Below are 14,107 nucleotides of genomic sequence, written 5' to 3'. Positions count from 1 at the left end.
TATTGTCCAAATTTAAAAACAATTGTTCAGCATAGTACTCTGAATGTATATTTGCATATCTGTATGTTAGTACACATGTGTGAATACATTTTGACATACATAGATAAAATTCAGGAATGATATGTACCAACAGTTGATGAAGGTTATATTTGAAAAGTAAGGCCAAGAGTAAAAAGTAAGTGAAGAATTTTTTCCAATAAATATGTATGAATTTTTTAATTTGAAAAAAATTTATTACATTTTTTAATCACTTAAGTTGCAACATGCAAAGTGAAGCTTTTATAAATAATTTGTTGATGCAAACAGTGTAGATTATAGCATAGATATTCAGTCTAAGGAGAGCTGAGTTTTTTCTAGAAACTACATTATTTGGATTGCTTAATAAATAAATGTTTAGCAAACCTGAATAAGAACTGATTTTATTTTTCATAAAGCAAAGGCAAATGTTATTTACTCCTCACAGGAATAAAAGTTTTTTATCATGATTTTTCTTCCTATATAAATACTATTTTTACAAAATAAAAAAATCTTCATTACTTTAAAAATAAACTGCAGGACGGTGAAAAGAAATAAGACCCAGTGTGTTGTACAAATGCTTTTTAAATAATGAAACAAAAGTTAACATAAATGACTGGCCAGAGTTATAAGTTTACTTCATTTATTAAACTTTCAAAATAAATGGTATATTTAAAGAAGTTGCCTAAAGAAGAAAGTACTGATTTGAAAATATTGTTAGGTATATGTAATATTTAGAAATGTGTAGGTTTTTCACAATCAGTTATTAAGGACACTAGGTTTATTTAATTGTACTTATTTTATGCAAAGTTCAACGTGGGTTGGGATTAATATGATACAGTCCTTTTACATTAAGCAAATCCTGTAAAACTGATATGAGATGAATATAGATAACTATAATGTGAGTCAAAAAAGAGTTCTGAGGGAATTCCCTGGCACTCCAGTGGTTAGGACTTGGTGCCTTCACTGTGGGGGCCTGAATTCAATCCCTGGTTGGAGAATTAAGATCCTACAAGCTTCATGGCACACCCCACCCCCCCACCCCCCCAAAAAAAAAGAGTTTTGAAGGCTTAGGAGTTTGGAGTAAGAAATTATGTACAAGTGTTACTATTAGGAAATATTTTATGTAGAGAGTAGAAATTTAAGACATGTTTTGGTAGTAGATAACATTTAACTGATGGTAACGGATAAAGGTAATTTCAAAGTATAGGTTCAAAAGAGTATCAGGGTAGGCATGATAAGAAGAAGTTAGATTATGTTGAGGGAACAGCAATTAGTTCAATTTTCCTAGATTAGAGAGTATATGTTTCTAAATAAAAGGAAAAGAGAGGGCTTCCCTGGTGGTGCAGGGGTTGAGAGTCCACCTGCCGATGCAGGGGACACGGCTTTGTACCCCGGTCTGGGAGGATCCCACGTGCGACGGAGCAGCTGGGCCCGTGAGCCATGGCCGCTGGGCCTGTGCGTCCGGAGCCTGTGCTCCGCAATGGGAGAGGCCGCAACAGTGAGAGGGCCGTGTACCGCAAAAAAAATAAAAAATAAAAGGAAAAGAGATAGGCTGCAGCTTGAATCTAGGAAACTTGAAGGGACAGTTTGCAATGAGAATTCATCTACCAATAAGGTCAGAACTGTGTTTTGAGACACTAAAACTGGAGAAGGTTGAATAGTGAAATATAGTAAGGAGAACTATTAGGAGATTTTTCCAAAGTCAAGTGAGAACTAAGAGGTCTTGTCCTGGAGTTATGCTGATGGATGCAAATGCAAGACATACTGTGGAGATAAAAGTACAAAAGTTAGTAGTTAAATGGATATTGGCCTGGAAATAGAAGTCAAAGCTCTTTGTGCATTTACCAATTTAAAATCCAAAAAAAGAGATGTTAAGATATTCAGCATGTTCCATGCTATTGGATTCTAAGAATTAATATAGTTAAAATGGCCATACTACCCAAAGCAATCTACAGGTTTATTGTGATCCCTATGAAATTACCCATGACGTTTTTCACAGAACTAGAACAAAAAATCCTAAAATTAATATGGAACCATAAGTGACCCAGAATTGCCAAAGCAATTCTTAGGAAAAAGAACAAAGCAGGAGGCATAACCCACCCAGACTTCAGACAATACTGCCAAGCTTCAATAATCAAAACAGCATGGTATTGATACAGAAACAGACATATGGATCAATGGAACAGAATAGAGAGACCAGAAATAAACCCACACACCTATGGACAATTAATCTTCAACAAAGAAGGCAAGAATATACAATGCGGAAAAGAGTCTCTTTAGCAAGTGGTGTTGGGAAAGTTGGACAGCTGCATGTAAATCAATGAAGTTAGAACACACCCTCACACCACACAGAAAAATAAACTGAAAATGGCTTAAAGACTTAAATATAAGACATGACACTATAAAACTCCTAGAAGAGAACATAGGCAAAACATTCTCTGACATAAATTGTACCAATGTTTTCTTAGGTCAGTCTCCCAAGGCAATAGAAATAAAAGCAAAACTAAACAGATGGGACCTAATCAAACTTTCAAGCTTCTGTACAGCAAGGGAAACCATAAACAAAATGAAAAGGCAACCTACAGACCAGGAGAAAATATTTTCAAATAATGTGACAGACAAGGGCTTAATTTCCAAAATACACAACTCAACAACTCAATTGAAAAATGGGAAGAAGACTAAATAGACATTTCTCCAAAGAAGACATCCAGATGGCCAATAGACACATAAAAAGATGTTCAACATCACTAATTATTAGAGAAATGCAAATCAAAACTACAATGAGGTACCACGTCACACTGGTCAGAATAGGTATCATTAAAAAGTCTACAAATAATAAATGTTGGAGAAGGTGTGGAAAAAAAGGAACCCTCTTACATTGTTGATGGGAATGTAAACTGATGCAGCCATTATGGAAAAGTGTATAGAGGGTTCCTCAAAAAACTAAAAATAGAGTTGCCATATGATTTAGCAATCCCACTCCTAGGCATATATCCAGACAAAACTATAATTCTAAAATATATATGCACCCCTATGTTCATAGCAGCACTATATACAATAGCCAAGACATGGAAACAACCTAAATGTCCATCGACAGATAAATGGATAAAGATGCTGTGTGTGGGTGTGTATATATATATATATATATATACACACACACACACAATGGAATATTATTCAGCCATTAAAAAGAATGAAACAATGTCATTTGCAGCAACATGGATGGACCTAGAAATTATCATACTAAGTAAAGTAAGTCAGAAAGAGAAAGACAAATACTATATGATATCACTTATATGTGGAATCTAAAGTACAACAAAAATGAACATATCTGTGAAAGAGAAACAGACTCACAGACATAGAGAACAGACTTGTGGTTGTCAAGGGAGAGAGGGGTGGTGGATGGAAGGATTGGGAGCTTGGGATTAGCAGATGCAAACTAATATATAAAGGATGGATAACAACGAGGCTTGACTGTATAGCACAGGGAACTATATTCAATATCCTGTGATAAACCAGAATGGAAAAGAATATGAAAAAGAATATATATATGTATAACTGAGTCACTTTGCTGTACAACAGAAATTAACACAACATTGTAAATCAACTATACTATACTTCAATATTTTTTTTAAAATGTTGGGATTGTTATGAACACAATTTTTCAATATTCAAATCTTTTAAAAGTTTGCCCAGAGTTTTGAGATAAGTATAACAGGACTGTGCCAGAATTATATTTTTTATTACAATTTGAATTATTGATTTTATTGTGACCACTATTATCCTATGTCCAATAGTGATTAGAGAATATTGCTCATGAGACAATAATTATAGACTTTAAATTAATAGACTTTAAAACAAAGAGTATAACAAAAGACAAATAAGGGCATTACATGATGATAAAGAGGTCAACTAAATAAGAAGATATAACATTTTAAAACATATATATACCTAACATAAGGGTGTCTAAATATATAAAGCAAATATTAAATGGCATAAATAGATAAATTAACACTAATACAATAATAGTAGAGGACTTTAATTCTCCACTTATATCGAATGGATATCATCCAGACAGAAATTCAAAAAGGAAACATTGACCTTAAATGACACATTGTATCACATGGACTAGATAGGTATCAACAGAACATCCCATCCAAAGGAGCAGAATTACCTACTCTTTTCAAGTCTACATGGAACATTCCCCATAATAGATCACATGCTAGCCAAAAACAAGTCTCAATAAATTTAATATTACTGACATCATATTGAGTTATTTTCCCACAACAATTGTATGAAACTAGAAATCAATTATAGGAAGAAAACTGCAGAAAATACACATATGTGGAGACAACAACATGGTACTAAAAAAATAAGCAATGGATCAACAAAGAAATCAAAGAGGAAATTAAAAAAAAATACCTTGAGAAGAATGAAAATATAAACACAACTTTCCAAAATCTATGGAACACAATAAAAACAGTTCTAAGAGGGAAATTTATAGTGATACAGAAAAATATCAAACAAACAACCTAATTTTACACCTAAAGGAATTAGAAAAAGAACAAAGCCCAAAATTATTAGACGAAAGGAAATGATAAACATCAGAGTGGAAATAAATGAAATAGAGACAAAAGGGCAATAGAAAGAACAATGAAACTAAGAGCTCTTTTTTAAAAAGATAAACAAAATTGATCTTTAGCCAGACTCATCAAGAGAAAAAAGAGAGAGGGCCCAAATAAAGTAAATTAGAAATGAAAGAGGAGAATTTACAACTAATATCATAGAAATACAAACAATAATAAGAGACTACTACAGACAAGTTTATGTCAAAAACTGGACAACCTAGAAGATATAAACAAATTAGAAATATACAATCTTCCAAGATTGAATAAGGAAGAAATAGAAAATATGAACAGATAAATTACTAGTGATGAAATTAAACCAATAATCAATAAACTCCCAACAAACGAAAGTATAGAACCAGAAAGCTTCACGAGGGAATTCTACCAAACATTTAAAGAGTTAATACCTATCCTTCTCAAACTATTCCAAGACAAAATACAAATGAAAGGAATGCTTCCAAATTCATTCTATGAGGCCAGCATTACCTTGATATCAAAACCAGACAAAGACATTATAAAAAGAGAAAATTAGAGGCCAATATTCCTGATAAACATAGATGCAAAAATTCTTAACAAAATATTAGCAAACTGAATTCAACAATACATTAAAAGGTTCATACATCATGATCAAGTGGGATTTATTCCAGGGATGCAAGGATGGTTTAATATTTGCAAATCAATCCAAATTATACACCATATTACCAAATGAAGGATAAAAATCATATGATCATCTCAATAGATACAAAAAAAGGATATGACAAAATTCAACATCCATTCATGTTAAAAAAAAAAGACTCTCAACAAAGTTGGTATATTGGGACTATAGCTCAACATAATGGCCAATTTTTTTTTTTTTTTTTTTTTTGCTAAGAACATACTATTGATTTAACAACAAACGATTAGTCTTATGTGTATTACTTTGCACCATTACTTTCTCTGTTCAAACAACCAAAACTAAACAAATCAAAGGCAATGCTATTTATTTTTTGTTCATTTTCACAGGTGATCCTTTGATGTTGAGTTTGTCCACAGAAACATTTGATCTTCTCCCGCGTTCAATGGCTGGGCTTTGATGAAATTTCTCCCTTCTTTTAAGTTCTTGGGATCCTGAATTCTCATGACCAATGCTTCACATCCTAGAGTTTTCTAGATTGCACCATTGTCCTCTTGGTTGGTACTTCAGAATCTCATTTTGCCACTCATCATCAAAAGCATTAGCATCACTTTCATTCATATTGATGAACTCTTGATTGACCTCTTCATATCCAGTCTTGCTGTTTTTTGACTTTTTAATGACATGAGTTCAGTCATGAAGGTGATGACCAACAGCCACTTTTTCTAGTCCACTCTCAAGAATCTCTCAGTGCCCTCCTGCTTTCTTTTATTCCTCCTGGAGCCCTGCGAGTTTGAGTTGAGGTCTGGAAAATCTTTGGTTGTTCATCTCCTACTTTGGAATAAGTCATAACTGAGGAAGAACTAAACAAATGTCCATTTGGATCCATTGAAAAGTGACCAAAGTTTCTTTGTAATTCCTGCATACTGTTTCACATATTTAACATTATTTGGTCCATTGCCTGAAGAGGGTTGACATCTGTACAAGTCAAGGAGTTTTCTCCATCCTCATGTCCCGTATGGTTACAAGCTCTTCCTCTACCATCAGAGATGCTGAACATGTCTCTTCCAAAAGGTTCAGAAAAATTTCTCATCATCTGTTGCATACTTTCTCAGTGTGCCATAAAAGAATCAGAGAAGAAAGGATCATCCTCAAAGCTGATGCTCAGCATCCCAAACATCCTGGTTCTGTCTCAGGTGGCAACATTCATGGACAGACTGGAAAACGATGCAACTTGCTGTGGCTGCAGCCTGAGCCAGCCTGTTCAATAATGGCCATTTATGACAAACTCACAGCTAACATCATACCCAATGGTGAAAAGCTGAAAGCTTTTCCTCTAAGATCAAGAATAAGACAAGGATGCTACTCTCACCACTTTTGTTCAACATAGTATTGGAAGTCCTAGTGCCAGCAATTAGATGAGATAAAATAAATAAAAGATATCCAAATTGGAAGGGAAGAAGTAAAACTGTCACTATTTGCAGATGACATAATGCTATATGTAGAAAACACTAAAGACTTCACCAAAAAATTACTATAACTAGTAAATTCAGTACAGTTTCAGGATACAACAAATTTAATATACAGAACTCTGTTGCGTTTCTATACATTAATAATGAACTATCAGAAAGAGAAATCAAGTAAACGATCCTACTAACAACTGCATTAAACAGAATAAATACCTAGGAATAAATTTAACCAAGGAGATAAAAGATCTGTACTCTGAGAACCCTAAGACGTTGATGAAAGAAATGGAAGATGACACAAATAAATGGAAAGATATACCTTTTTTGTGGACTGGAATAATTAATATTGTTAAAATGCCCATACTATCTAAAGCAATCTACAGATTTGATATAATCCCTATCAAAATAATCATGGCATTTTTCACAGAACTAAAACAAATAATCTGAAAATCTAAAAAGGGGATGATATCAGAATAAAATGAATACACTTAACTTTGGGGGAAAAATCACTCCTCTGTTTTATTTTTCTTCATTTTTCTCATTTTACTATAGACATGTGCTAAATTTTAAAGACTGGCCCTTTACCTATATATTTATCTCTAAATCTACTACACAGTAGTTTATGAAAGAAAATATTGAATTAACAAAACTTTGTTTCCTTTAAGCTCTAACATTCAATAATTCTGTAAAGCATCTATACTCAGCTAATTTTAAATGATATTATATTAAAAATATGTGCTCTATCTAGTTAATCTTGCCTTGATCTTATGTTTGTTATTACTATCTGGCTTTTCCTCTCTTCTTCCTGATTTCTCTGTGAGTGAGGGCTCCACCATCTTAATTTTGTAACAAAAACCATTTAATCTCACATGTTGATTTTCTGGATTGAGGGCATTCTTAATTAACATTATTATTTTTTACCCTGAACTGAAAGTATTTTCCTCATCAATCTTTCTCAACTAATGCTGCCAGGAAAGAAAATAAAGGCATAACGTCTTATTATTTATCTGTCACTCCTTCTGTGGTCACAAATTCTATTTGGAAAAAAAAAAAAAAAAGCTGCAAAGTGCCCCTACTCATAGAAGGCCCAAATCCTGTGTCCATTTTAATTCAGGTTTTGTAAGTCCCACCACCCTGTAAGAGTACTTGTACAAAATGGCAATGTTAGATATTTGTCATGACGTTCTTTAACTATACAGGCTTGAATTCACTTAGATAAATAATTATATATTTATCTAGATAATTAGATATAATTATAAATAAATTATCTAAATAATTAGATAAATGTTTAGAACATCTTTTATTTACTATTTTGTCATTATTTCAATAAGTTGATTTGACAATTGGTAAATACATTGCAAATATGTAAGCATATTTTTGTTTTATTTTGTTTTGTTTTTCTTTCCAGATTTCCCTCTGCCATATTCATTTAACATTTAATATTCTTTAAGTGTCTTATTCTCCAGCATCTTTAGCTAATTTCAGGTAGGTGTCCATGACAACACTTTAATTTATAAAACATCTTTTCAAGTTTAACTTAACCATAGCATTTCTAATCCAAAAGAACATTTTAAATGGAAAGGAAATTATTTTTGATTATTGTGTTAAAAAACAAGCCTGGGGCTTCCCTGGTGGCACAGTGGTTGGGAGTCCGCCTGTCAATGCAGGAGACGCGGGTTCATGCCCCGGTCCAGGATGATCCCACATGCCGTGGGGCAGCTGGGCCCGTGAGCCATGGCCGCTGAGCCTGCGCGTCCAGAGCCTGTGCTCTGCAACAGGCGAGGCCACGACAGTGAGAGGCCCACGTACCACCAAAAAAAAAAAAAAAACAAGCCTGGATGGTTCCTTAAGTGATACGTGTGCACAATTTTATGTGTATTCCCATGATACTATTTCAGTTTGCCCAATGTCCAATAAATGCTGCCCTTATGAGAAATTAAAAAACAATAATACCAAGGAAACAGATAAGTATCTTAAAAAGTGAAGATAATGTTTGGTAAGCAATTAAAATTAAAACAATGTTGTAGGTTGGAGAGATGGAATGCATTTTATGAATACTGAAGGTTATCTTTTCCTTTGACTCATAAATTAGACCTAGAACTTATGCTTTTTAATATCAAATTGAGAACAAAAAACTGATTCCAAAAAGAAAGTAATTTACCAGTAAACAAGTAAATTGTCATAATCATAGGTGATTTTAAAAAAGGAAACAACATATAAAATGACAGTGGCCTAAAATAGATAAATATTCTATAATTCTCCAAACATGTTACATTATAAAATTCATATGACTTGGATATGAGTGTTCCTACTTAAAGCCAGTAAAGGATGCCTTGTGGGGAGTGGGAAAAATAAGTAAAGGGGGTCAACCATACGATGATGGATGATAATTAGACTTGTGGTGGTGATCACTCTGTAGTGTAAACAGATTTTGAACTATAATGCTGTACACCTGAAACCAGGTGTAATATAATATAGTATAATGTAATTTAAAAAAAGAAGGATGCCTGTGAGTAACGCAGCTTGGGGAGACTCTTGCAGCTTGCCAGTTTGTGCCATTTTCCAAATGGCTTTCATAAAAGCAAGACTTATTATAAGATAAATTAAGATAAGGCAAGATAAATTCTAAGATAACAACTGTCCTTATTCCGTTTTACGCCTTCTTAACCACCCAGACAAAACTGTAAATTGTGGGGTGTGAAAAATGTTGCCATGATGAAAGGACATAGTGAGTGAGGGCAATGATGGAGATGGGAACAGCATCAAGGATGACTTTTCCCCCCCTAGGTTGAGCCAACAGACGCATTCCTGTTCTCCACTGATATCCTCCTCTCACATCTGTCCCCACTGCTCAGTCAGCTGAATTATGGGCCTCCCCAAGTGTACAGGGCAGCCCATCCTGGTGGGAGAGTCCTATTACTGCCCACCTCAACATAAAGCTCTTAAAGACTCTGAATTTTAGATATGAAATAGATTAGGGATCATCTACCTCACACATATTTAAAGTGAATCATAAATCCCGAACACTGTAGTGATATGATTCAGGTTCACTAGGTTGAATATCTGACATTTCGATTTTATAAAGTGGAAATTTTGGAGTAGGCACGTTTAGATGTACTTCTCAAGTTTTCCCAAGGTCCTGTACAATTACTGGTTATAACACCCACACACAAACATACACACACTTTTCTCTGCACTCAAGATTAGAATGCAAATAAGTGAGACTAAAGTTACATTACAGAGCTACTTAAATCTACTCAAGTTTTTTAACTTTTTCAGAAAGAAGACATTTAACTTTGGTTATTTAGGTATTATTAATACCTAAATACTTAGGTCATACTGCCTGAGAGTGACTGGACTGGGACATTGCCAGGAAACTTCTGCTCACCTTCTTTTAATTTTTTTCAGCTCTATAAGCACATTGCCATTTATCTCTCAATGAACGCTTACTGCTTGAAGAGCACCTTCCTGTTAGTAGTTCAACTAAAGTTTCTGTCCTCAAGCCAACATGTAGTTGTACTCTCAAATTCTGCCGTGAATTGGGCTGTGCTTATCCTGCTTTTCCAAGGTTACCACCCCTTTATTCTGAGCATTCTGTTCTCTCCTTATTCAGAAGTCTGACGCGCTTCCAGGATGTCAGAAGAGAAATACAATGGTTCTCTCAGACACAGATGGTCCCTCTTTCTTTCTTATTCTTCTTTCAAGGAGTTAAAAAAAATGTTTTTGTTGATGAACACAGAAAATAAACTCAAATTATATAACAAAAATTTGATACCTCAACAAATACATGCAGATATTTAAATGATGATAAAGTTGTAACAGAGGGACAAAGAAAAAAAATGTACTAACATCTCTATCCAGAACTCTGCCCGTGCTGTTCAGGAAAAGCATTTGTTTAACAGGATCCAACAATATCCAGTAATCCACGTTGTCCTTTAAAGAGAGTTCTATGGTTGGGTCTGGTCCTCCAGCAGTCCCTTTGATCAGCATGTTATCCACCACAATAGTACCTGCAAACCAAAGAGAGTTACTTGAAAATATATTCTACCTGTATGCATTCTTTAACAAAGATCATATGCTTAAACCCCAGCTGACTTGCAAATCTGTTTCAAAACAGAAGATATTCAACTTTATATCTGTCATGATATAGCAAATGTCCTGCTTCAAAAAGGCAGAAATACCTTTATAATGCTATTTATAAATGATATTTTTGGGAGATGAGGTGGGAGACAGATTCAAACACTTGGTGAGTCCCATCATCTATTTCTTGCATCCTTTTAACAGCATGAATCTGTTCCCTGCCCTGTCCATCACTTCTCACAGGAGTTATCACTGAATTTTATCCTGAACAAAAGGAAAGCCTATAATAACAGAGGCTGATACTTCAATTCACTCAGTAAGACTTCTGATATGAAAAGAGATATCCTGAAAATAAGAGAAAGGAAGAGATAAAGAAGTAGCAGAGACTCCCATGGTGAGAACTGCTTCTTTATCTTTTATCTTAGAGCAAATCCATAAACCATAAATCTTAATGTGAAAGACAAAACTAGTGTTCAGATACACAATAGAAGCCATTCTTCTCTAAGACATGTCTGGGGTACTCAACTAGAACAACATACTATTTTAATGTAACATTTCAATGTTTGCTTTCTTATTATTCTTTCAGTGGGCTGAACTGTAGACATTTGTTGAGTAAAAGCTGAAGCGAGAGATCTCTAATCTCTCCAACTCTGTTAAAGATTCCATCTATTTTAAAAATTGAATGCAAATAGCACTGATGCAATTCAAATCCCCTCTTTTTTACCATGCTGCAATGATCCCTTTGACAAACAGTAATGCACTATAGCTTACAGCAATCGTTTTCAGCTGATCCATTTTATTAAACTTATGGCATAAAGAAGAGATGTGGCTATGCAAATAAAATGTACCCTCCTAAGGACATTAGAATAAATGGCACATATCTAGAAAATTCATTGCCTTAGGATAGCATACAAGAATATATAGATAATCTATAAATATGAATCTAGCTTGAAGAATAAATAATGCAATATGTATTGCTGCATTTTCATAAGGCACAAAATTGGCTTCAATGTTATATCACTGCATAATTACAAATAAAACGGGGGTCTCTGTAAGATTTTTCTCAGCAAGTTAATAATAATAATAGTAATAATAATAATCTATAATATTTCTTTATCATGTTATTACTAATGAGCTTTATCTCACTAGGGAATGTTGAAATGAACCATTCTTTTATAACAATATATCTAAATAATGTTTAAATACAGACTCACACACATACTTTTCTAAATGGCAGATTATTTACTTCTACTTTTTCACATACTAGTACACATATATGTAAATATATGAGTGAAACTGATCCTGCTATTTTTTTACTCAACTAGCAAATATATAATCTACAGATATTACATCCAAAAGTACAGATCAGACAATGAGGGCATTTTCTGGTCTACAAATATGTTCTAGGCCTGAGTATACACCCTTTTACAAATATTTCACACAACTAACCTTTGAAAAATTATTTGGCCTGTGTTTTCAATATGTAATTAAGAAATTAAAGGGGATTATATTTTCTGATTAAGAAAAAAATAAAGTATAATAAGTAGGTCAACTAACATTAACATTTATGCCTTGACTCATAATGTGTAACAGCAGTAATAGCAGGTCTTTCTCTAGTGTACATACACTCTATGCAGGTACACGAAGGGAAGGCATAATAAACAATGGTTGAAATCAGGAAAAAGGAATTCACTTAGTTTGACACTCATGTCATAGAAGTGAAGAGAGCTGGCCCTGGAACTGACAGAGTTAGAATCTAATCCTGGATCCATCATTTAAGAGCCATGTGAAAGTGGACAGATTACATAACTACTCACCTTCAATTTCTCTCTTCTACAAAGTCAAAAATCAATACCACAATAGAAGAGGTATTTTTTATTATAGCACCATATGTATGTACTTGAAAAAAAAACTTTTATTCCTGTATCAAAAGCACTAACGAAAGCTGAAACAGTCACAATCAAAATACTAGCACAGTTAAGTATTTAATGATATTTTCTTCAAGCATCATAGTCAATATTTACAGCCTTAAATATTGGGGTTTATGCTTCTTCCTTCAAGAAGTAGGTATTGAGGTTCATTTGCTTTTTAATGCAGATTTTTTTCAATGAAATTGAAAATTTGATCCATCATTTAGCTTTCTTCACTAATCTATTGTTTTAAACTCAGAAAAATAATTTCACACCTCCTTCATCTGTACCCACAGCTTCTCCATATTAACATATTATCAATCATAACCACTAATGTAAACTCGACTTGCATTAAATAAAGGTGCTGCAGATCTTCAGCTTTTTTCTTAAGATCTGCTTACACAGCTATTTATTTTTAACTATGATAAAAATGTGCCCAGAATATGTTAAAACATAAATATACTGTAAAAAATAACATATGAATCAATAAAATCACTTCCTTATACCAACTCCATTCCCCTATTTACCAATGTGTATAAGATAATTTGCATCAAAGAAGAGCTGTTGGGTTGATCTGATGACTAAATGAGATAATGCATGTGAAGTACTGATTGCAGTCCCTGGTATAGAATAAGCAATTGACAAATGTGAATTATGTTTATTGTTGTTAATGTTATTAATTATATTATATATATATTTATATTATATATTAATTATATTAACTCAATTTTGGAAGCAAAAGCATTTGAAACTAAAGCAAAATAACTTATTTTATGTCCCAGAAGTTTTTACAAACCAAGTCTACTCTTCATGTCACAAAGCTAAGGCATGTGTGGCAAGCCATCTGAAGAATTCATAGGGGCCCAAAAGATTTGAATGCAAAGTAATCACTCAGGGAAGTTAGAAGGTAGGGAGAGAATGCTCACTGTAGGTAAACTTGTAAAGATAACTCTTTGTCTCTGGTGATGGCAATCCACCCAAGGATTGATAGGCAATCCCTGATATCACTAGGGAGTGACCCACTCTTTCCACTTTCTAACTTCACACAATTTTGATTTTGCTCATAGAAACTAAAATTAGATTTGATGGCAAGAAGAGGATCTTATTCAACAAATTCACAGTAGTAGTGATCTTTAGCTTGAACATTTTTTACTCATCCCCAGCACACATTTGGTTCTATTAGGGACTACACACACACACACACACACACACACACACACACACACACACACAGATGTTTATTATAGGAACTAAACCATAACTGGATATTTAATATTTTCCTGAAAATTGTATTTGCTTCTTTAAATAGGCAGTTATAACACAAGTGGGTTACTTTCTAAAAATGCTATGGAGGTGGCAGTGAGGAGAGGGGTCCATTGCCTTTCTAATTAACCT

At 33.7% G+C, this 14,107-nt stretch overlaps 1 protein-coding gene and 1 pseudogene across 7 annotated transcripts in view; both read right to left on the bottom strand.

Moving 5' to 3' along the window:
• Nucleotides 1-14,107, bottom strand: part of PCDH15 (protocadherin related 15) — a gene marked incomplete at both ends in the record, with an annotated part of 722,972 nt that overhangs the window by 453,958 nt on the left and 254,907 nt on the right. For all 6 annotated transcript variants that reach the window (XM_082633167.1, XM_082633165.1, XM_082633166.1 and 3 more), the window contains one exon: nt 10,572-10,732. In XM_082633167.1, coding sequence (XP_082489293.1) covers nt 10,572-10,732 — 161 coding nt within the window. The remainder of the gene's footprint in view (nt 1-10,571; nt 10,733-14,107) is intronic.
• LOC309795791 (myeloid leukemia factor 1-like) lies at nt 5,623-6,424 on the bottom strand (annotated as a pseudogene). The gene has a single exon. The product of its transcript is annotated as a myeloid leukemia factor 1-like (transcript).

This window comes from Mesoplodon mirus (genome assembly GCF_964341445.2).
Source record: "Mesoplodon mirus genome assembly, chromosome: 2".
Taxonomy (NCBI): domain Eukaryota; kingdom Metazoa; phylum Chordata; class Mammalia; order Artiodactyla; family Ziphiidae; genus Mesoplodon; species Mesoplodon mirus.
Note: the sequence above shows the minus strand (reverse complement) of the source record. Positions and strands in the feature narration are given on the sequence as shown.